Here is a 20098-nt window from a genome sequence, read left to right on the forward strand (position 1 = left end):
CGGAAGCCTTACCAGTAGCACAGTTGGTTAACGCATATTTTGTAATACGTGTTGTACTACACTTGATCTTAGCCGAAAGGCCAAGAAGCAATTATCTGTGTTACATACTGTATTTTGACAATAAAGCAAGCTAGGGAAAAGAGAAGAAAATCACAAGGAAAATGTCTTTAGTCTGTACCATATTTACAAAGAAATGTGCAGGTCAGTGTGTAAGTAGACAGCGCGGCTCAGAGCCCTGTTGTCCAAGGGCCAGCTGCGTATCCACTTGCACGGTTGGTCTCTTCCTGCAGACCAGAGTCTGCAACCGACCTGGCAGGTGGGGCTGAGAGCGCCCCCTGCCGGCCTCCTGACTTTTTTTTTCTAACATTTATTTTTGAGGGAGAGAGGAAGATACAGAATCTGAGGCAGGCTTCAGGCTGTGAGCTGTCAGCACAGAGCCCGATGTGGGGCTTGAACTCACAAACCATGAGATCACGACCTGAGCCGAAGTACGATGCTCAACTAACTGAGCCACCCAGGCGCCCCCCGACTCCATTTTCTTTTTTTTTTTCAACGTTTATTTATTTTTGGGACAGAGAGAGACAGAGCATGAACGGGGGAGGGGCAGAGAGAGGGAGACACAGAATCGGAAACAGGCTCCAGGCTCTGAGCCATCAGCCCAGAGCCTGACGCGGGGCTCGAACTCACGGACCGCGAGATCGTGACCTGGCTGAAGTCGGACGCCCAACCGACTGCGCCACCCAGGCGCCCCCCGACTCCATTTTCTAAACGAGGTTTCCCTTTATTCTCACATTTCCCCTTTTTGATCAAGATCTTTCTTTGAAAGCATCACTGATCAAGTCACGTTTTCTATACTTAGTGGTCCTGTTCCTCCGTGCCAGGAAGGACCTTGCCTGGTTGTCCTGTCCCACATCACAGGTCAAGTGCATAGCTTGCTGCAAACCACTTAGGGCCACGTTTCAGTAACACGGAAGGTCAGGAGGCGGAGAAAGGCAACCTGAAGGTACACAAGCCTAAAGTTTGTACGGTTCCAGTGCCGTAAGCCTTGGAGATCATCTCCTTGTTGGGTACGTCGTGTTTTAAAAGTTTGAAGAAGTAACAAAATACAGACCTTAAGATAACATACAAAAGAGGAAGTAACACGATAAGGCCAAATCATATGACGAGCCAGGACCAGGTGTGAAGGGAGCCCACTGAAATACTTACCAGCACTTACTCTGACGTAGGGGGAAGGGTTCTCCCTGTGGAAGCAAACTGAGGCCGTGTCTTCCTCCTGAAATCTCCCTCGACGACAGCCACAAGGGCAGCACAGCGGGCCCACAGGGGCACCCTGAAAGAATGAGGTGTGCATCTGGGAGGATACAGTGCAAGCAGAGAAAGAAAGCAATAGATGAACTTGCAAAACGGCAAAACTTCAAAGACGTCTTAAATCGGTACTGTCATCTCAAACGCGCTGTGTGGAACCAGAGGTAGTCTCACGGATACAACACGCACACTTGTAAATTCAGACACCGTGAATCTGGGTAATAGTTTCGACGAAGGAAAGACTTCTGCAAATTCTGAACCTTCTCGCTCTTCAGAAAACATTTGTGAAAATGAAAGATTCATGTGTCATTGGATCATGACGAGGCTTCAGCGAAAGGCCATAAACGAAGAGGTTTGCCCTTTCTCGAGGGTGTGGGAAATGCAGACGAATGCGTCCCTGTCATGAAAGACGGCAATTGCAGTGGCGAGGAGATGGAGCACGGGCCTGGGCTGCACGTCTTGGCAAAGCGGTCTCGTCCACCTCGGTTCCGGGAAATCTGTGCTCTCAGGTCACCGGACGGCACGCAGGGCCACTCGGGGTTCACTGCTTCGTTTAGATGCGTCACATGAATCCAGAGTCTATCTCCTGTAGTTCGGCAGCACAAAGGCTGGTTACCCGTGGCTGATAAGAACCTTTCCAGTGGGGAAGAAAGTCTTTCTGGAGGCTTCTTTTCTGACAGCCTCCAGGTGGCAAGGCCGATCTAAGGTCACCGTCTCCCAGGAGCGCACGGTGAAAAGATCGCTCTGTCAAAGCATGGTTATTTTTAATGGAAGCATTTAGGCCTTTACAACATTGAAGTGCATCTCCTGTTACCAGCTGTGGGTCAGAGGTGGCAGGGGCCAAGTGCACTGACACCCTGTGACGACCTCACAGGGTGAGAGCCTAGGAGTCCCCACGGCGGGCGATCTCAGATATAGGGCCAACCACAGTGCTTTAGGCCACGATGGTTGGAGGGCCTCTACACATTTGCCAACTGAGTCTTAGCGGTGCCGTTAGGTGAATGTGACTCACCCACGGTGACGACGCTGCACAACCAGCCAGGCAGGACAGACTCACTGCAGCGCCCGCCTGGGAAATGGGTCCCCTGGTCACCGCATAGCTGGAGAGCGGTTCCCAGGTAAGGGTAATGTTTTCCGACAGAATTTTAGCCACAGAAATGGCAGGGGCCTGTGTGTAAGGAAAACTTCGGCCCAGTGAGAAAAGATACGGACCGTGACCAAAACCTATTACGTCCGTGAGACGAGCACGTTTTATGAAACGAGCAGGCTTCTCCAGATTACACGTTTGACAGGCAGGGCGAGCGAGGCGGGCACTTCTCGTGGCACTTCTCTTAATACTTCTCCACGTTTGTTCATGAACCCTATCATTTTGTGAGTAAACCAGTGGTTTAACACGTGTCTGGTGGTAACAAGTGGGACTTTGGAATTTCTGGCGGGGCCGGGGTGTTACTTGGTCGAACTTTTATCAAACCGACAATTACCAATGTTTCCAACATTGTCTTTCTCTTCTGGGGCCAATCGTTGGGCACCTCTGGTCAATTGTTCCAGATCGTCATTTGGAAGAACGTCCCTTTGGAAGATGACTGAGGTCTAGCTACCGGCCTCCCTGACAGCGGCACTGTTGGTGGAAATAGCAGCCTAGTGGTTTCCTTTGGCCTCCAGGGAGCCAAGTCTTGAATGCCCTTAACGACAGTCAGAGCTGCTGGCCGAAGTGAGGCTTCTAATACATTGCAGACGTAGGAGCCATCTGAAATTTCATCCCCATTGGAGCTAAGGAAATCTTGTGGCTCCCGGAACGTCTCCGGATCCCGGGCGGCCCCGAAGGCACACCGAGTGTTGGCGTAAATGTGTGCGGTTTTACCCCGGCTGAGGTCCGAGCTCCGGGACGGGCCTGTGGCAGCCTGTTGGGCTGAAGCAGCAGGCGGTAAAGCAGCCGCCTCGATGGCTGCCACGGGAGTTGCGGTAGCAGAGCTGGCACGGTGCCCGCCGCTTCCCTCCGCACACCATGAAAGTGCGCGTTGGTTGGACGAGTTTCCTGTCACTTGTGATGGGCAAGGTGATCTGTCCGCGTCAAGCAGTCATGAGGGGTTTCATGTGCGTCCAGGTGGAGTCCTCGTGCTGAGATCGGATGCCCAAAGCGTCGAGCCTGAGTTTGAGCAAACTGCAACCTTTCTTTGGAGACTTTGTCTCTGTTTTTTTTTTTAAGTTTATTAATTTTGAGAGAGGAGAGAGAGAGACTGCGTGTGAGCAGGGGTGGGTCAGAGCGGGAGAATCCCGAGCAGGCTCCGTGCTGTCTGCGCAGAGCCCGACGCGGGGCTTGGATTTATGATCGGTGAGATCGTGACCTGAGCTGGAATCAACAGTCGGACATTTAGCCACCTGAGCCACCCAGGCGCCCTGGAGACTTTGTGTCTTTAAGGCCAGAAGTTTTAACAGGTGAAAGCTGTTTCCCACGAGGAGAAGCAGAAGCAAAGCAAATCCTCTACATGCTGTAACAGCCCAGAGTCTCCAGAAAACTGCATCATCCATATCCGCTTTAAAGGTTTGCGAAAAGGAGGAAGGACACTCTGAGAAACACTGGGGCATTGCTGGCTATCCTCGTCAGCTAGAATACTAAAAACGCGCACATCGATTGCAGTGAAACTTTTGGTTGCAATGGATGTTGGTGTAGGAGGGTTGGGAACAAGGGGGTGCCCAGGGGCAACTCATTTATTGTTTCCAGCTCAACAGACCTCCACGCTCAGCCACTGGTTTTTCTCACAGGTAAAACGGGGCTGTTACAGGGTCTCGTCCAGGGGATAACAAGGCCCTGAACCTTGTAAGTCATCATGGGTCTCGTGCCTTGAAGGACATCTATATTTGAGGGTCCTGTTCCGGGGACAGGTTGTGAGGAATCCGTTTGAATCTTGATGGCACATGCAGTATGGATTCCGCCAATGTCGGTTCAGGATTTTGCTTATAAAGAGGATAGTAGCTCCTCCAATAGGGACAAGTAACCAGTGTCCCCAGACTCGGCCCCGGTGCCATCAGAGAAGGAGCTAAGAAAAGATGCCAAAGAGTCTTTTACTTTGAGTACTGCTGTCAAATTGAGAGTTAATTCCCCCTTTTGGGAGAAAAAAAATTCTAGCCTGATACTTTCCTGAGAAAGCTTGACCCAACAGATGACTAGTCACAGGAATTAAGGAGAAAGGGTGTGTGTCTCTCACAAGACCTGGACAAAAGGAAAGAGGCTCAGGGACAGGAAACTGTTGGGCTCTATTGGGACCACCCACTATTTGAACTGTTTTGGTATTCCAGTATTCTAAGGCCGGGGCAGCTTCACAGCAGTGAGGTTGAACGGGAGTGTGGCCCCGGTGTCAGTAAGGACAGAGGGTCGTTCCTAATTTGGAGAGTAGTTTGAGCCAGTTAAGAGGGAAGGTTGGGAAGAGCCCCTGTATCTCTTTGGAGCCCCATTACTGGCAATTAGGAGGGCCTGGAAAGGCTGGCTGGAAGGCTGAAGGTGCCTGGTGTGCTTCAGCCCGTAAGTAGTAATAGTCTTTTCCAGTGTCCCGGCCATTTGCAGTAATACCAGAAAACAGGCATATTTGGTTCTGTCTAGAGGTCTTCGTTTGCCACAGTTGAAAATTAAGAATTTTAGCAGTTTTTCTTTTAGGCGATTCATCCAGGATGCACCCTGGCTTGTTTGCCAGATAACTCCATGTGGAGTGGATGTCATTTCCCATTCCATCCTGGTTTTAACTAAGACCCGGGTTCAGTCTGTGAAATAAACAGAGTTAAATGCGACCCAGGTGGGCTCGACATCTAAAGACCAGAGGGGCACCTGCGTGGTGGCTCAGTCGGTTAAGCGTCCGACCCTTGATCTCGGCTCTGGCCATGATCTCATGGTTTTGTGAGTTCAAGCCCCGCATCGGGCTCTGTCCTGACAGCATGGAGTCTGCCTGGGATTCCCTCTCTCCTCTCTCTTAAAATAAATAAACACTTAAAAGCGTTTTTTAAAGAAGACCAGTATTTACTTTGAAAGCGATCTGAAGTCAATTATAATAGTTTTTTTAAAATTTTTTTAATGTTTATTTTTGACAGAGAGACAGAGCATGAGTGGGGGAGGGGCAGAGAGAGAGGGTGACACAGAATCGGAAGCAGGCTCCAGGCTCTGAGCTGTCAGCACAGAGCCCATTGTGGGGATTGAACTCATGAACTGTCAGATCACGAACTGAGTCAAAGTTGGATGCTTAACCGCCTGAGCCACCCAGGCGCCCCTGAAGTCAATTGTGATAGTTAATGAACAGGTTCATCAGCCCTTTTTATGTTCTCTTTTTGCAAATATGAATTTTATTCCAATCAACAGGCTTGGGAAGAGCTACTGTAATTGCTTGGTGATTTCCAGTGAGTGTTCTAGCACCTTGCAAAATCACAGAGTTTAGTTTTTCTAAATCCCTTTCGGAATGTTCCCATTGGGCTAGGTTTATCCAGTATTTGGCCTGGGCTCATGCACTAAATGATAAAAATAAGAAACCAGGTTCGTAAGTTCGAATAAATGTGAAATTATTCAACAAACCTATGGCGGGGCAGGTCCCAGTCACTTTAGGAAACTGTAACTAAGGCTCACGATTCAGCCTTGGGCCACGGAACATAAAAAATTCAAGGTTTATTTGGATCTTCGGAAGCCTTAACTTTAAGGAGGGAGGTGTGAATAGTTCAGGAGTGGAGGGAGACTCAGAGGAAAAGGGAAGTTTGACAAAAGGATTGGAGTGAGGCAGCAGCACTGTGTGGGAGTGGGGGCAGGTGCAGAGTGAGGAAGAGAAAGCGGCCCCAGAGCTGGGGCCCAAGCACAAGGTGGCTGTCAGCCTGGGGATAAGGACCACCGGGGGAGAGGAAATAAGAGTCCTCAGAGGCCATTTTGACTTATTTCAGTTGTTTGTCTGCCTCAGTTAATTCAGAAATGGTATTTTTGTAAAGAGGCAAACAGAATCCTGAAAACGTCTGCAAGTGTCAAGGCACCGATTAAGATGGGCATCCCGTTCAGGCTTGTGTGTTTCAAGGTTGTTTTTGATTTTTTCGAGTTGGAGCTTTGTGATTTAATTTTGAGCAAAACAATTTGAGGAAGATCAAACGTTCCCCATAATGGCTTTTGAAGTTAGAAATTATTTTTCGTTAAGTCTGTCCATTTGGTTAGAAATCCCATTAGGAAGGGGCATAGTTTTTAAACGTGGGTCCAGTCAGGATCCCCAGAAAGGAGGGGCATGGCATGACCTCAAGAGCATTTTAGTGCCTAGGATCCTATATCGTACAAGCTTTTTTTCTAAAAAAAAAAAAAAAAAAAAAAAAAAACCTAAACAGTTGCAAAAAGAAGTTGGACCAAAGGCCAAACAACTCTCAAAAAGGACAAAGCCTTAAAACATCTGAATTAAGCCCGGAGAGCTCAAAACACAAAGCAAGGCTCAAAATCCAGGAGCAAACCTACCCTCCAACCCCAAGGTGGGTGGCACACTTTGGGGAGCCCAGTGGGCTCTGTGGGCACCGGCACCTGTTTGCTCAACAGCCTGGAGTCACTGGAAGTCTTCTCCTCGTGTTGATTTTCACAGGGTGGTCAACATGCTGAGAAAGGATGAAAGGCATACTGGGAACGGGAGCGTGGCCTGCTGGGAAAGGGTGAAAGGCACACTGGGAACGGGAGCGTGGCCTGCTGGGGAAGGGTGAAAGGCATACTGGGAACGGGAGCGTGGCCTGCTGGGGAAGGGTGAAAGGCATACTGGGAACGGGAGCGTGGCCTGCTGGGGAAGGGTGAAAGGCATACTGGGAAAGGGAGCGTGGCCTCCTGGGAAAGGGTGAAAGGCATACTGGGAACAGGAGCGTGGCCTGCTGGGAAAAAGGGTGAAAGGCCTTCTGTGAAACGTGGAGACGACTGACAAGCCCGCTGACGGCCTTAGGGTCCTCCAACAATAGACAGGCTGTAGCTGGGTGTGAATTTTCTAACTAAAAGGCATATGTGCCTGTGGAAACTCGTAATCAACGTGCAGTAGCTCTCGGGTTTGGAAAGCCTGGGGGCGTCTCTGCACACCGTGCTCCCCACTCTTGAGGACGTACACACGCACACCGCGGTTGTCGTTGCCTCTTTGAGATGACGCCGCCTGCCATGCACCGTCCACTTCTCTAGGGGGACTCCTTTCCGGGCCGGGAGGTGGCGCTCCACTCACCCCCAGTGTTTTCTGCCGTTTGGTGTCGGTGAGGGCACCTCGATTACGGGGGTCCGAGCTTCCAAAGAAGGGGCTGATGGGGGCGGAAGCAGTGGGAGAGGAGGCAGGAGGACCGGCTGGCCTGACTAAAGGCCCTCACCCGAAGCCCGCGGGGGGTGTGAAGCCCGGAGGGATGGGGACAAGCATTCCAGCTTTAGTTTTGTTACTTTCTGCTGGAAGATGGGTTTTGTGTGTGAGCGGCGTGGTGGGGGGGAGCTGCCTACAGTGAGGTCAGGTGGGCGGGGCCACGGTGCGGTCCGAGGACCTGGAGCCAGGCAGCTGGGAACTGAGGCCACAGCCGGGGAAGGGGCAAAGCAGTGCTTGGGGGCGGTGGCAGTTAGGTGACAGGTAGCAACGTGGGGAGCCTTGCAGGTTCCCGGAGGAACAGGGTTCCCCACCACCAAACACTAAGTAGTCCTCATGCACGGGGTGCCCAGAGTTCAACTTGGTTCTGACACCATACACCCAGAGACGCGCCAGGTCCCACGGGTCACGGCCTCCGTCCCGCACCCCCACCCCCACCAGTGCTCCCGCCACAGGCCACAGAGTGGAGGGTCCTCCTCGGGCTCTTGCAGCCGGTTAGAGCGGCTCCCAGAGGCCAGGGAACCACGTACTCGCGCTTAGCGGTGTGTGGAAGGATGCGATAAAGGACACGAGGCAGCAGCCAGATGAAGAGACGCACAGGGCACGTCCGGGAGGGCGCAGAGCTCCCGAGTCCTCGAGTCCTCACCGGGTGCCACTCCCCCCACCCCTCCCTGCCCGGAGGCCTGTGGTCGCAGTCCTGGGCGGTTATGGAGGCCTCAGTTATGGAGGCCTCGCTGGAGCCCTCTGAGCAGTGGCGGGTCCTCCCGGCAGCCACCCTGCCCCTGGGCAGAGACCCAAAGTCACCTTCGTTAACGTGAGCAGGGACACATCTGTGGCCCTTTTCACTGGAAATTCCACGGGTTTTGGCGGCCGTGAGCACCACATACCCCTGAGCCTTCCCTGTGTAGTGTTAGAATCTGCTCGGTGCTGCGCGTCTTACCTGAGAGCCTGCTTAGTGCAAACACGATTACCTATGAGTAATGTTTAGTACCAAAAGTAAGATGCTATGTGCACGCTGCTTCCCTTAATCATTCTCCTTTCCTTTTCCTCAGGGCACTGTGAAACAGCTCCTACTGTTCCCAGAGGCGGAGGGGAACCCATGCTTCCTTGACATCTGTGGAGATTTCCTGGTTGTGGGGACAGACTTGGCTCACTTTAAAAGCTTTGATCTTTCCCGAAGGTACGGTCTCTGTCCAAATAAAAGTATAGACGTGTATCGGGAGATATTGCGGGTTCAGATTGAGGCCATTGCAATAGAGTGAATTTCTCAATAAAGCGAGTCAGATTAATTTTTTATTTTCTCGGTACATGTAAAAGATAGGTCTGTTCTCTAGTCAAGTGTGCAGTAGCGTTATGTAAAAAAAAAAATGTTCGTGCCTTAAATAAGAAAGCGGTTTATTGCTAAAAACCGCTGACCGTCACCTGAACGTGCAGCACCTGTGAGCACAGGTCACCGTAACAAATATGCCAACGATGAAAAGGTTTGAGATAAGGCAAGAATTACCAGAATGGAACCTGAAGACACAAAGTGAGCAAATGATGTTGGCAAAACGGCACCGACTGACTTTTTGACCATGGGGTTGCCGCAGACCTTCCGTTTGTAAAAAACACAGTGTGTGGGACGGGCAGTAAAGTGAGGTATGTCCGCACACTTTGTAAAAACTAACCGGGAGACAGCGTGGCGGGTAGAAATGGACAAGAGTCATTTCAACGTTAATGTACCGCTGAATTTTTTGAAACGCTCTTTGTCTTGGCTTTGAAAATTTGTTTTGGGCCCATTCTATTCTTGGGGTTGTGCTGCTGTCCAGTGAGCGTGGAGTGAGGGCAATATTGCTAACGCCTAAACAACACCCGTGGCAGCTAGAGCTTTGCTGTACCTTGGTGCAGTGTTTGGAAAAAAGAAGGATCTCTTTCCATTCCTTTTTTGTTGTTTTTGTTTTTGAGAGAGAGAGCGAGAGAGAGAGCACACATTCACGTGAGCAGGGGACAGGGGCAGACAGAGAGTGAGAGTCCCAGGCAGGCTCTATGCTCAGCGCAGAGCCTGATGCAGGGCTTGATCCCACGACCCTGGGATCATGACCTGAGCAGAAATCAAGAGTCAGACCCTCAACCAGATGAGCCACCCAGGAACCCCTTGGCTTAAATTCTTAATACTTGTGTGGTGGGGGAGGGCACATATGAGATGAGGGTTGAGCAGGTAGAGCCCAGGGCAGTTTTTAGGCAGTAAAATTTTCTACGTGGTAGGGGCACCTGGGTGGTTCAGTCGGTTAAGCATCCGCCTTTGGCTCCGGTCATGATCTCACGGTCTGTGGGTTTGAGTCCCGCGTCGGGCTCTGTGCCGACAGCTCAGAGCCTGGAGCCTGCTTCGGATTCTGTGTCTCCCTCTCTCTCTCACCCTCCCCCACTTCCAATCTGTCTCTCTCTCAAAAATAAACATTAAAAATGTTTTTCTGTGGTAAATACAAGGCACCACGGTTGTCAGAGCCTATAGCACTTTACAGCAGAAAATGAGTCTTAACGTGTGTCAATTTTAAAAATCTTTCAGGGGATCACAGGATAGAGTACGGAATGTGACAGTCACCTAAGTATGGTAGAAATGTGTGAACCAGCCCTCGGAGAGGCGGTGCTGACCCCGGCCCTTCGGGTAGTGGTGGTGGTGGTGGTGGTGTTGATACTGGGGGCTGAGGGACCGGACACAGGACCGCACTGCCGTCCACAGAGCTCCCCGCACAGGGCACAGGGCAAGCGTCCCGCGCCGCCCCTCAGCTGCACAGAGTGAAGGTGCAGGTTTTGGGAGCCGGGGCTTCAGTGTTGGGAGGAGGTGACATAAGCGAGGGGAGGAGGCGAGAATGAGCCTCATGGCGAAGGGTTGAGCACAAGTCACGTTTAGCTTCATACGGACACAGACGTCAGGTGCGCGTCGAGACATCTCCGGATACACGTCCGGGCACCAGTGAGTCCGCGTGCGGGGCCTTGCTCTGCCAGCACGCCCAGGGCCCAGGAGCGGGTTTCCACAGCGCTCTCCAACAGGACCACGAGGCTCCTTGGAGAAATTCTAGGATGGAGCCAGGAAATGTCACAGGAGCCTGGAGTCAGACAAACTGTCCCAGCCTGGAGGGCCTAAGGACACGGGGCCTGGAAGGGATCCGGGGACACAGAGGACACCAGGGAAGCACGGAGGAAATGAGAATTAAGTGGAAACAGTCGGGAGGAGCCACCGCTGCCGACCCAGTGCCGTTTGTAACAGCGTCACGCCAGAACCCAGTAAACGGGCTAGAGACACGCGTGTTTGTACGTGGCATGTGGGACAGCAGCCCGTTCTGGCAGGACGAACGGCCAAAACGTGTCGCAGGGACAGAGGCTGAGCACAGAGGAGTAGGGGGAGGGATACGTATTCACTTCTGTTCGTTAAACCTGGGAACTTTACAGACTGACCCAGACGTTGAATCAGTATGTTTATGCCTGAAAGTAATAACGACGTTATTGTCATCGTACCTCAGTTTAGCAACTTAAACTGCTGACGCTCGCCCTGTACCCTGATCTGGGCCCTCTGTCGTGGCGCAAGACCTCCGGCGTGCGAGCAGCCACGCCTTCGAGGAGCCCCGAGTTCTTTGAAGGAAGGTTTCTGTTCTCTTCAGAGAGCGGGCTCTGGCCCTGTGAGCTGCCCAGCCACAGGCCTGCGCCTCCCCTGAGCCCCCGTGTCCCCCTACAGAGAGGCCAAAGAGCACTGTGGTGACCGGAAGCTGGCCGATCTGATCCCGGGCGCAGTGGGCATGGCCTCACTCAGGTGTAACGCCAGCGGCGGCAAGATCAGCATCCTCCTCAGCAAGGTGGGTGCGCGGCGGCAGCTGCTCCCCGGACCGCGGCCTCCTCCGGCCGTGCCCACTGCGCTCCCTTCCTGCCACGAGACCTGAGCCCCACCTGTCCCCGGTCCCTAGTTCCTCTGAGACAGCGGGTCCCCCTGTGCAGGGTCCCCCTCTGCACCTCTTCTCTTTTCTGTACCTTTTCACCGGCCGGCTGCGTTCTCTTGGCATGAGGGGGCGGCAAGGCCCTCTGAGCCTCTGGCTTAGAGAAGGCAAGGACAGCCAGGGAGCAGAGTCTGACAGAAGGGACGTGGACACGTCTGTCCTGCCCTGCAGGCAGTGAGCCTTGCTGCCCACGAGTGTTTGCCTGCGAATCCATTCGTTCACCACCTACTTACCGGTTGCCTTCCGGGAACCAGGCGCTGTGTTGGGCACCGCGGACACAAGCCGATGCTTAATTAGGAGAGTGTGGCCCCTTCCTGTGGACAAACAGACGTCCATCAGAGACGGTCCAACTGCGGGCCATGCTGGGCGGGAGGCTTCCAGACGAGCATGTGGCAGGGGCAGGGGAGGCACAGGGAGACGCACCCGGAGTATAAGCAGGTGGTACAGCACGACCCGAGGGCCTGCCATCCCTGGCACAGGGTCGAGGCTGAGGCCAGCACGGTCAGTGGGCCATCACACAGGCGCCGGCCTTGGCGCAGGGGCAAGGCAGGACCGTCACATAGCATCTTTCTACAGGTTGCTTCTCAGCGGTGGGGGGGTGTGCAGAAGTCTTCTGGGGGTTGGGGATCATCTGGGGCAGGGGGCACAGATGGGCGGGGACTGACTCCACCCTGGGCAGCCACGTGGAGGTTGAAAGGGGGACGGTGGGGTGTCCTGTCTCAGTGCTGAGTTCGAGGCTCCTCAGGGCGGCACGTGGGCCAGCGAAGACAAGCCTGAGTCTCAGAGGCTAAGTCTGGCTGGAGATGGGGGTCCTCGGGCAGCAGGAGGGCGGTGCCAGAGCCCAGGGGCACGGAAGCAGAAGCAGGGTGGGCATCCCAGGACACGGCACCATCTCCCTGCTGCTGGGGTGAATGCATGGCACGGGCGGGGACAGTGCGGTGACGCTAAGGGACAAAAACATCTCTCCTGGCACCAGGAATTCTTGTCCGCGGTGAAAGAAAACATGGCAAAGAAATAAAGTTCAGGCAGCACAAGCGAGCTTGTGGTGAAAACCAGCTGTCCCCAGCCCCGCTGGCGCTCCCCGCAGGAGGGTGCACTTTGGAAGGAGGGGCTGGCGCGGGCAGTGGTCCACCGTTCCCCTGGGCGGGGGGCGGGGGCGGGGGGGGGGCAGGAGGCTGGGCACCTTCAGGGTCGCTGACGCGTCTCCCGGTTCGTCGTTGGTCTTTCCTCTCGCGGACGGTGTTTGTGATGAGAAACCGCTGATGCCATCGGGCTTACGGTGTTCTCTGTCTGAGGTTTTGACGGGCTGATCTTCTTGTTTTTCTTGAGTCCTCAGGCCCCATTTAGCGTCCTGCCGCCTGGTAAGACAAAGCCTTGCACAGTCTCCCCGAGTCGTTGGCATTCGTTCCCCCACCAGCCAAGCTGCTCCCCTTCTCTCGTCTTCATTCGCCTGTGTGATAACTGGCGCGTGGGGATCCACTCCTCCGTGTCCCTGTGGTTCATCCACCTCAGCCGGACAGCTGGCGTTGGACCTCCACAATGTTCTAGAGTTTCTCGGCCCCCTGAAATTACAAAGTACCCCCCGGACAGCTGTCTCGGTGGGACGACGGTGCACCGACACCCACGTTAGGAGTGCTGGAGTGGCCGGCGGGTCGTGGACGCCACACGCTTGTTCTCAAACCCACGGGGTGCCAGCCACGCGGTTCCGTGAGCCCCGTTTTGTCTTCCCCTAGGCTGACGGCAGCCCCGATTCCAAAATCTGCTTCTACGACGTGGAAATGGACACTGTGACTCTCCTGGACCTCAAGACGGGGCAGATTGATCGGAGGGAGACGCTGTCCTTCAACGGGCAAGAGACCAAGAAGTAAGGCTATGATTCGGCGGGACTTCAGTGTAAAGCTAGTGAAAATGATACACAGCTTCCGAGCAGGTGGTGGCTGAGTGACGCTCCAGACTTGAAGGCCCTTAGCAGGTGGTGGTGGAGGAAACAGTGAAGCCAACAGCCCCGACAGTTGGGATGGATGGGAGCCCCTGGGGTCCTGGAATTACCCGGCAGAAACGGGCTTCTGGAAGGGCAGTGGCAGCCATGGGCACACGGTGGCCCGGATGTTGTGGGGAGTGGCGGTCACTCAGCCTTGTCTGCACCTGGGAAGGGAGCGCGTCTGTCTGGGTGGTGGTGTCTTTCTAGAAAAGTAATCACTGCTCTTCAGGGAGTTCGTATAACCTGTGTTTGAGTTCCTGCTGCTGCCAGGGACACGCTCGCCCTGCCCCACTGAGGGCTCACCTCTGACTCTGGAAAGTGACACCTGAGGGCCCAGTGCGCGGCTCAGGACCCAGGGTGCACACTGCGGCCGGCACCCACAACGCGTGCCCGACAGCAGAGCCCGAGGCCGGCCTTGCCGGGCACCGGCTCCTTTTCTCTGTTACGGTCCCCTCCCACTCCACTGCTGAAACCCTTTTCCAGAACCTTCTTTCTCCTGGGGGCTTAAACTGGTCGCCGCCGGTGGCCCTGCCCGAACAGGCCCGTCCTCACCTCTCCCCAGCCTCGCTCTGCTTTCTCGGTCCCAAATGTCCGCTGGAATCTCTTGTCATCACCTGCACCTCATTTCCAGAGATCACTCTTGTCTCGGCTGTGTGCTCGGAAACCTCACAGCTCACCTCTCCCTTAGTCGCCTCGGCTGTGACTCGTCCCATTTCCCTTGTTTGAATCATGTCTCAGACTCACACTTTCCCTCTGCCCTCCACCTTCAAGCCACGTCCTCCCTGGCCCGGCCTGTCACTCCTCCGGTGACAGCAGGGACAGTGCATGGCCTCCCCGCAGACTCCCCTCCGCTTCTGAGATCTGACCTTCCTTTGCCTCCAGACCCACCTTGTCTGTGGGCAGCACACCTACCCCTCGGCACGTGTCCGCCCTACAGGACACGAGGTCCACACCAGTCCTGGCAGGCGCCCTCTGTGGAGTCTCCAGAGCCAAAGTGTCACACACCCTCCAACGAGGCTGCCCTGGGCCTCTTTGACTGGCTTTGTTTGATGTGAGCGTGTCCCCGGCAGGCTGGCTGCAGCGTGCTGTGGGAAGCGGCCCCGGAGCAGGCAGTCTGTGGAGCGCACAGCAGCCTGCGGACGCAGACGCCGACCCTGGGCACGCGTTTCCAGAGCGCATCTCAGCCCTCGGGACTCAGGATGGGCCTTCTCTTTCAGGAGCCCCGCCTTTGCGGACAAAAGATTGAGGGATCTCGTTCCTGTGAGCCACTTCTGGGACCAGAGCGAGCCCAGGCTGTTCGTGTGCGAGGCCGTGCGGGAGGCGCCGGGGGCCCCGCTGCAGCCCGGGGACAGGAAGCCCCCCGCCGAGGACGGCCCGGACCCCACGGTACCCTGTCTGCGTCGTGGTTGTCTCTTGGTGCAGGGGTCTGGGCACGTTCACGGTCCTGACGTGGTTTATGGGAAAGCTGGAGGGAGGTTGGTGCCCGTGGAGCAGACTGCCTCCTCGACACGTGGCCTGCATTTGCATGGCAGCGGGCCCCACCCTCTCTGTCTGTTCCCACTCGGGCTGTCCTGTTTTAGTTCTCCCATGACGTCGAGTGCTGCATATTACTTTCTCCCTGGGACCGAGCCTGCCACCCTAACGGTTAACAGAGCTAACCCATGGCGGGCGTGTGTCCTGGGGCTGGGTCAGCAAGGCCGGTTCCCACTGACATCCTCGCCCTGGCCCCTGACCTCCACCCTACCAGGCACCCCCCACCCACCCCCCCGTAGCATCCAGGACTCTGATGCTTTCCTTACGTATGTTGTCAGAACGTCTGGAGCTCCCTGGGAGAGGCCAGCGGCCGGCTGTGCCTCCCTGTGATGACCTTGTTCCGAGAGGGGTCTGTAGCCAGTCCCAGTAAGTCGGCAAGGGCAGCCAGCCTGCTGACGCTGGCGGCCTTGTGTCCCTGCCAAAGGAAGCCCCCCCTCCCCAGGGGTTGAGCACAGGGCCCAGGATTATCAGCAGTGGGTGTCTGTGCCCCCAGACATTCAGACGCACGGCCGATCCTTGGTTCTGAAACGCTGAGTGGTAAACAGGTGGCATCTCCGTGACTCTGTGACTGGAACAGGAGACGGCCCCGGGCGGGCAGTGAGGGTACGCGCTGATCGCCACTCTGGGGCCCTTGCCGGCACGCTGACCGGGTGCCGCGTCCGGGCTTCTCGAGGAGGGTGAGGCCCGGGAGGGCTTCGCCACCTGGACCTCCTGCTGCTCCTGTCCACAGGGGGCTCACGGCACTGCCGCCCTGGTCCCTCCACCCCCCTCCCCCCCCCCAAGAGCGGATGAGAGAATCTTTCTGCTGCTGTCTTTGAAATGAGAGTCGAGGAGCTGAACAGAAAAACTGACACCCGAGAGTTCTTTGGTGTCATTTACCAGCTGGGTGGGGAAAGATTTGTTTTTGCTACAAGGAAACCCATCCCTAAGAGGGTCTAGCGGCTCTCCACGCAGGATGTGGCACATCCTTCCAGAAGGGGGCTAATGGATTATCCGCATGAGGCTGTGTGCCCACGTTCGTCCTTCTTCTCTGTGTATCAACATCCTGGCCGTGAACGTGGGGATCAGATGCATGATGGAAGGTGACGTGGTCACACCAGAGCCGACGGCGTCTCCCTCTCCCTCAGGCTGACGTGCTGGTCCTGTCCTTCTTCGTCACCGAAGAGCATGGCTTCTTGCTCCAGGACAGCTTCTCCCGGCCTCCCGCCTACCAGACCCTTCTGGGAATTCAAGTGCCTCACTATTACTTCACGAGGAAGGTGGGAGCCCGCGAGCGCGGGGCCGCGTTCCCGGGTCCCAGCGGGGCGGGGGGTCTCTGGCAGCCGCGGCTCACCCCTCATTATGCACCGCGCACCACGTGCTCTAATTTGTGCCCCAAAACTCCAGCAGCTGGGAGGCCCCCGGGTCAGGAAAGTGACAAGCCTTGGCTGTGCCGTCAAGACAGGGTAGCACGGACGTGGCGTGTCCGCGGTCCTCGGGTAGGGGACTAACGGTGATGCGGGCGCAGAGGTGGCCCCTGGGGACAGGCCAGCCTATGGCTTTTCAGGAAGCGTGTCTCACTCACACGTCTGCTTGTTTATTTTCGACGGAACGGGGTTGTTTTCACGCACGTGCACGCTCCCAGCTAGCTTGTCTTGCAAAGAGTTGTCTGCCTCCCCTGGGGCTCGGCCTCCTTGTCGCCAGGGTCTCCGGACCCGTGAGTGTCTCGCGGCTCCGCCCACAGCTTTTCTTCATTCCCTTATTTTAAACCATCTCTGCCCTCACGCCGGCATTTTTCTGGATTTCATTCTCATTTCACGTACCTCAGGAACATTCGTCTTTCCTTTGACCTGAGGACTCAAAACATCATGAGAGCGCGTTTATGGTTCCTCCTGTCGAGTTTTCCTCCTAATTTCCCTGATTTGGTTTGAAGCGGGGTTCAATAGGGAATAGTCAAGAAAGTTCTTGAGATGTTCTGGTACAAAGGGGTGATTTTATTACGGCAGGGGGACAGGCAGAAAGAGCCGCACCGGGGTCATGAGAGGCAGCTGTTATCCTTGGGAGTTGGACGGGCGGAGGATGGTAATGACAAGGAGGTTTCCAAACGGACCGTCCGTACGCTGGGGACTCCAGGATCCCAGAGGCCTGGCTGTCGTCCGGCTGAGGGGGTTTTCCCGCTAGCAAAAGCATTACCGACCGTGAAGACAGTGGGGTTCCTGGGGGAACGTCTGCTCTGCCGGCCTCAAGTATTTCTCCACGGGCTGCAGGTTAGAAGGAAAGTCAATCTTATCCGCATTTCTCTTGTTCTGCCTGTTATTCCCAGCGTGGACTTTGGTTTCTCCCGTTCGCGTGAGCCCTCCGTGTTCCCCTCACCATCCGGCCCCTAGACTTTGCCTTACTCGTATGTGGCCCCTTCTGCTTGCGTTCCTCTGTCCCTCTGTCCCCAGGCTTGTCGGGGAGTCTGATGCCACAGCAGCTCCGGCGTGGGAGCCGCACGCCTACGTCGCTCCGCATAGCCCCTGTCCTGGCTCAGACTGTGGCTTGAACAGTCCGTCACCATGTTGTAATGCAGGAAATAGTTTATGAACTAGGTTAGCAAAAAAGGGAATCTTATTAACTTGATCTCTAAAGTGCTAGTAAGGGGAAGCTGTGAAGCATCGTGTTTCTTTATTTTTTTTTTTAAATTTTTTTTTTTCAACGTTTTATTTTTTTATTTTTGGGACAGAGAGAGACAGAGCATGAACGGGGGAGGGGCAGAGAGAGAGGGAGACACAGAATCGGAAACAGGCCCCAGGCTCCGAGCCATCAGCCCAGAGCCCGACGCAGGGCTCGAACTCACGGACCGCGAGATCGTGACCTGGCTGAAGTCGGACGCTTAACCGACTGCGCCACCCAGGCGCCCCGCATCGTGTTTCTTTAAAAGCTGCCCTTCTTTGGGGCGCCTGGGTGGCGCAGTCGGTTAAGCGTCCGACTTTAGCCAGGTCACGATCTCGCGGTCCGTGAGTTCGAGCCCCGCGTCGGGCTCTGGGCTGATGGCTCGGAGCCTGGGGCCTGTTTCCGATTCTGTGTCTCCCTCTCTCTCTCTGCCCCTCCCCCGTTCATGCTCTGTCTCTCTCTGTCCCAAAAATAAAAAAATAAAACGTTGAAAAAAAAAAAATTAAAAAAAAAAAAAAAAAGCTGCCCTTCTTCTGGATTACTGACCCGTATCCGAGGCCGTCAACACCGCGTCTGCAGGTCCCCTGTCTGCACACTTGAGGGTGTGGATGAGAACGTGACAACCCAGGGTCCCCAGCTCAGTGCCCCCTCTCGGAACAGAGCTGAGGCTCTGAAACGAGGGCAGCGGCCATTGCCTGTGGTGGGTGAGCCACGGCACTCTCGTTTCTGTGAGAATTCCCCGGCGCAACCACAGTGGGCCCGGTTCTGATCATAATGGGGCACCGGGTCCATAGCAGACTGACCGGCTGGAAGTCTGGCCTCTGCCTCGCAGTGTGCGCACACGTTTTCTGAAAGTTCCCGCTCAGGGCCGACTCTGCAGCTTTCAGCCTCCTCCTGATGTGACCCGGCCTGCGCTCATCCACCCAGACTGGGGGCTGCCCCAGGCCCTTTGCTTATGCTCTGCTCTGTGCCTTGCCATCCACACCTGGGTCTGACAAATCCTACCAGTGTTTCAAGTGCCCCCCCAAGTTAGAGACTTTAGGTGAACATCAGGGAGCAGCAAGATGAGGGGCTGCTGAGAACCGAGTGGGGGCAGGGGTCACGCAGCAGCAGCCACGGTGATGAGATCTGTTAGGGTTCCTAGACCCAATTCCGCCGTGGCGAGGGAGCCCCCCACAACACGAAGAAAGTCTCAGATACCACCTGGAGGCCTGAGAATTCAACTCCGTTTTTTTCTCTTTTATTTAACATTCATTTTTGGGAGACCAAGAGCGAGTGGGGGAGGGGCAGAGAGAGGGGAAGATACAGAATCTGAAGCAGGCTCCAGGCTCTGAGCTGTCAGCACAGAGCCCAACGTGGGGCTCAAACTCACAGACCGTGAGATCATGACCTCAGCTGAAGTCGGACCCTCAACCGACCAAGCCACCCAGGTGCCCCCGTTTTTTTTTCTTAAAAAGATTTTTTTTACAGAAACATAGTTAATATCCAAAGTTACACTGGCTGCAGGTGTACAACATAGTGACCTGACCCTTCTGTACACAGCTCTATGCTCAACACAATCCAGTCGGTTCTGACACCGTGCACCCAGAGACAGCGCCAAGTCCCACGGGTCACGGCCTCCGTCCCGCACCCCCACCCCCACCCGTGCTCCCGCCACAGGCCACAGAGTGGAGGAGGGTCCTCCTCGGGCTCTTGCAGCCGGTTAGAGCGGCTCCCAGAGGCCAGGGAACCACGTACTCGCTCGCGCTTAGCGGTGTGTGGAAGGATGCGATAAAGGACACGAGGCAGCAGCCAGATGAAGAGACGCACAGGGCACGTCCGAGGAGGGCGCAGAGCTCCCGAGTCCTCGAGTCCTCGCCGGGTGCCACTCCCCCCACCCCTCCCTGCCCGGAGGCCTGTGGTCGCAGTCCTGGGCGGTTATGGAGGCCTCGCTGGAGCCCTCTGAGCAGTGGCAGGTCCTCCCGGCAGCCACCCTGCCCCTGGGCAGAGACCCAAAGTCACCTTCATTCTGAGGCCTTATCATGGGGAAATTCCAGGGGTTTTAGCAGCTGTGAGCTGTGAATCTGTGGTGAAGAAATGTATGGTCGTTTGAGTGACCGAGTACATACTTGTTATCAATGACAGCATCCCAGGAGACCAAGGACTAGCCAGGGGAGCCGGGTCCAAGGAGCGTGGGCCGTGACCACGTTTAGAGAGGCAGAGAACTGGGGCCTTCGCAGAGAGAAAAGCGGATGATGCGGGAGGCGGGGCGCGTGTGGGCCCCAGGCGAGATGGAGCAGAGCAGCACCTGGGTGGGCGGAAGGGAGCAGGGTGGGGAGGGGGAGGGCCCAGGTGCCGTCAGCACGTTGTCTCCCCAGGCC

The 20098-nt window shown here is 55.4% G+C and overlaps 1 protein-coding gene and 1 non-coding gene across 8 annotated transcripts in view; both read left to right on the top strand.

The window, feature by feature from the left end:
• Positions 1-20098, top strand: part of IFT140 (intraflagellar transport 140) — a 76702-nt gene that overhangs the window by 21579 nt on the left and 35025 nt on the right. For all 7 annotated transcript variants that reach the window (XM_047837547.1, XM_047837544.1, XM_047837546.1 and 4 more), the window contains 5 exons: positions 8675-8802; positions 11335-11452; positions 13324-13454; positions 14789-14957; positions 16232-16363. In XM_047837547.1, coding sequence (XP_047693503.1) covers positions 8675-8802; positions 11335-11452; positions 13324-13454; positions 14789-14957; positions 16232-16363 — 678 coding nt within the window. The remainder of the gene's footprint in view (positions 1-8674; positions 8803-11334; positions 11453-13323; positions 13455-14788; positions 14958-16231; positions 16364-20098) is intronic.
• Positions 9397-9520, top strand: LOC125154885 (U4atac minor spliceosomal RNA). The gene has a single exon (XR_007147976.1). It is a non-coding gene; the product is annotated as a U4atac minor spliceosomal RNA (small nuclear RNA).

The sequence above is a fragment of the Prionailurus viverrinus genome, chromosome E3, assembly GCF_022837055.1.
Source record: "Prionailurus viverrinus isolate Anna chromosome E3, UM_Priviv_1.0, whole genome shotgun sequence".
In the NCBI taxonomy this organism is placed as follows: domain Eukaryota; kingdom Metazoa; phylum Chordata; class Mammalia; order Carnivora; family Felidae; genus Prionailurus; species Prionailurus viverrinus.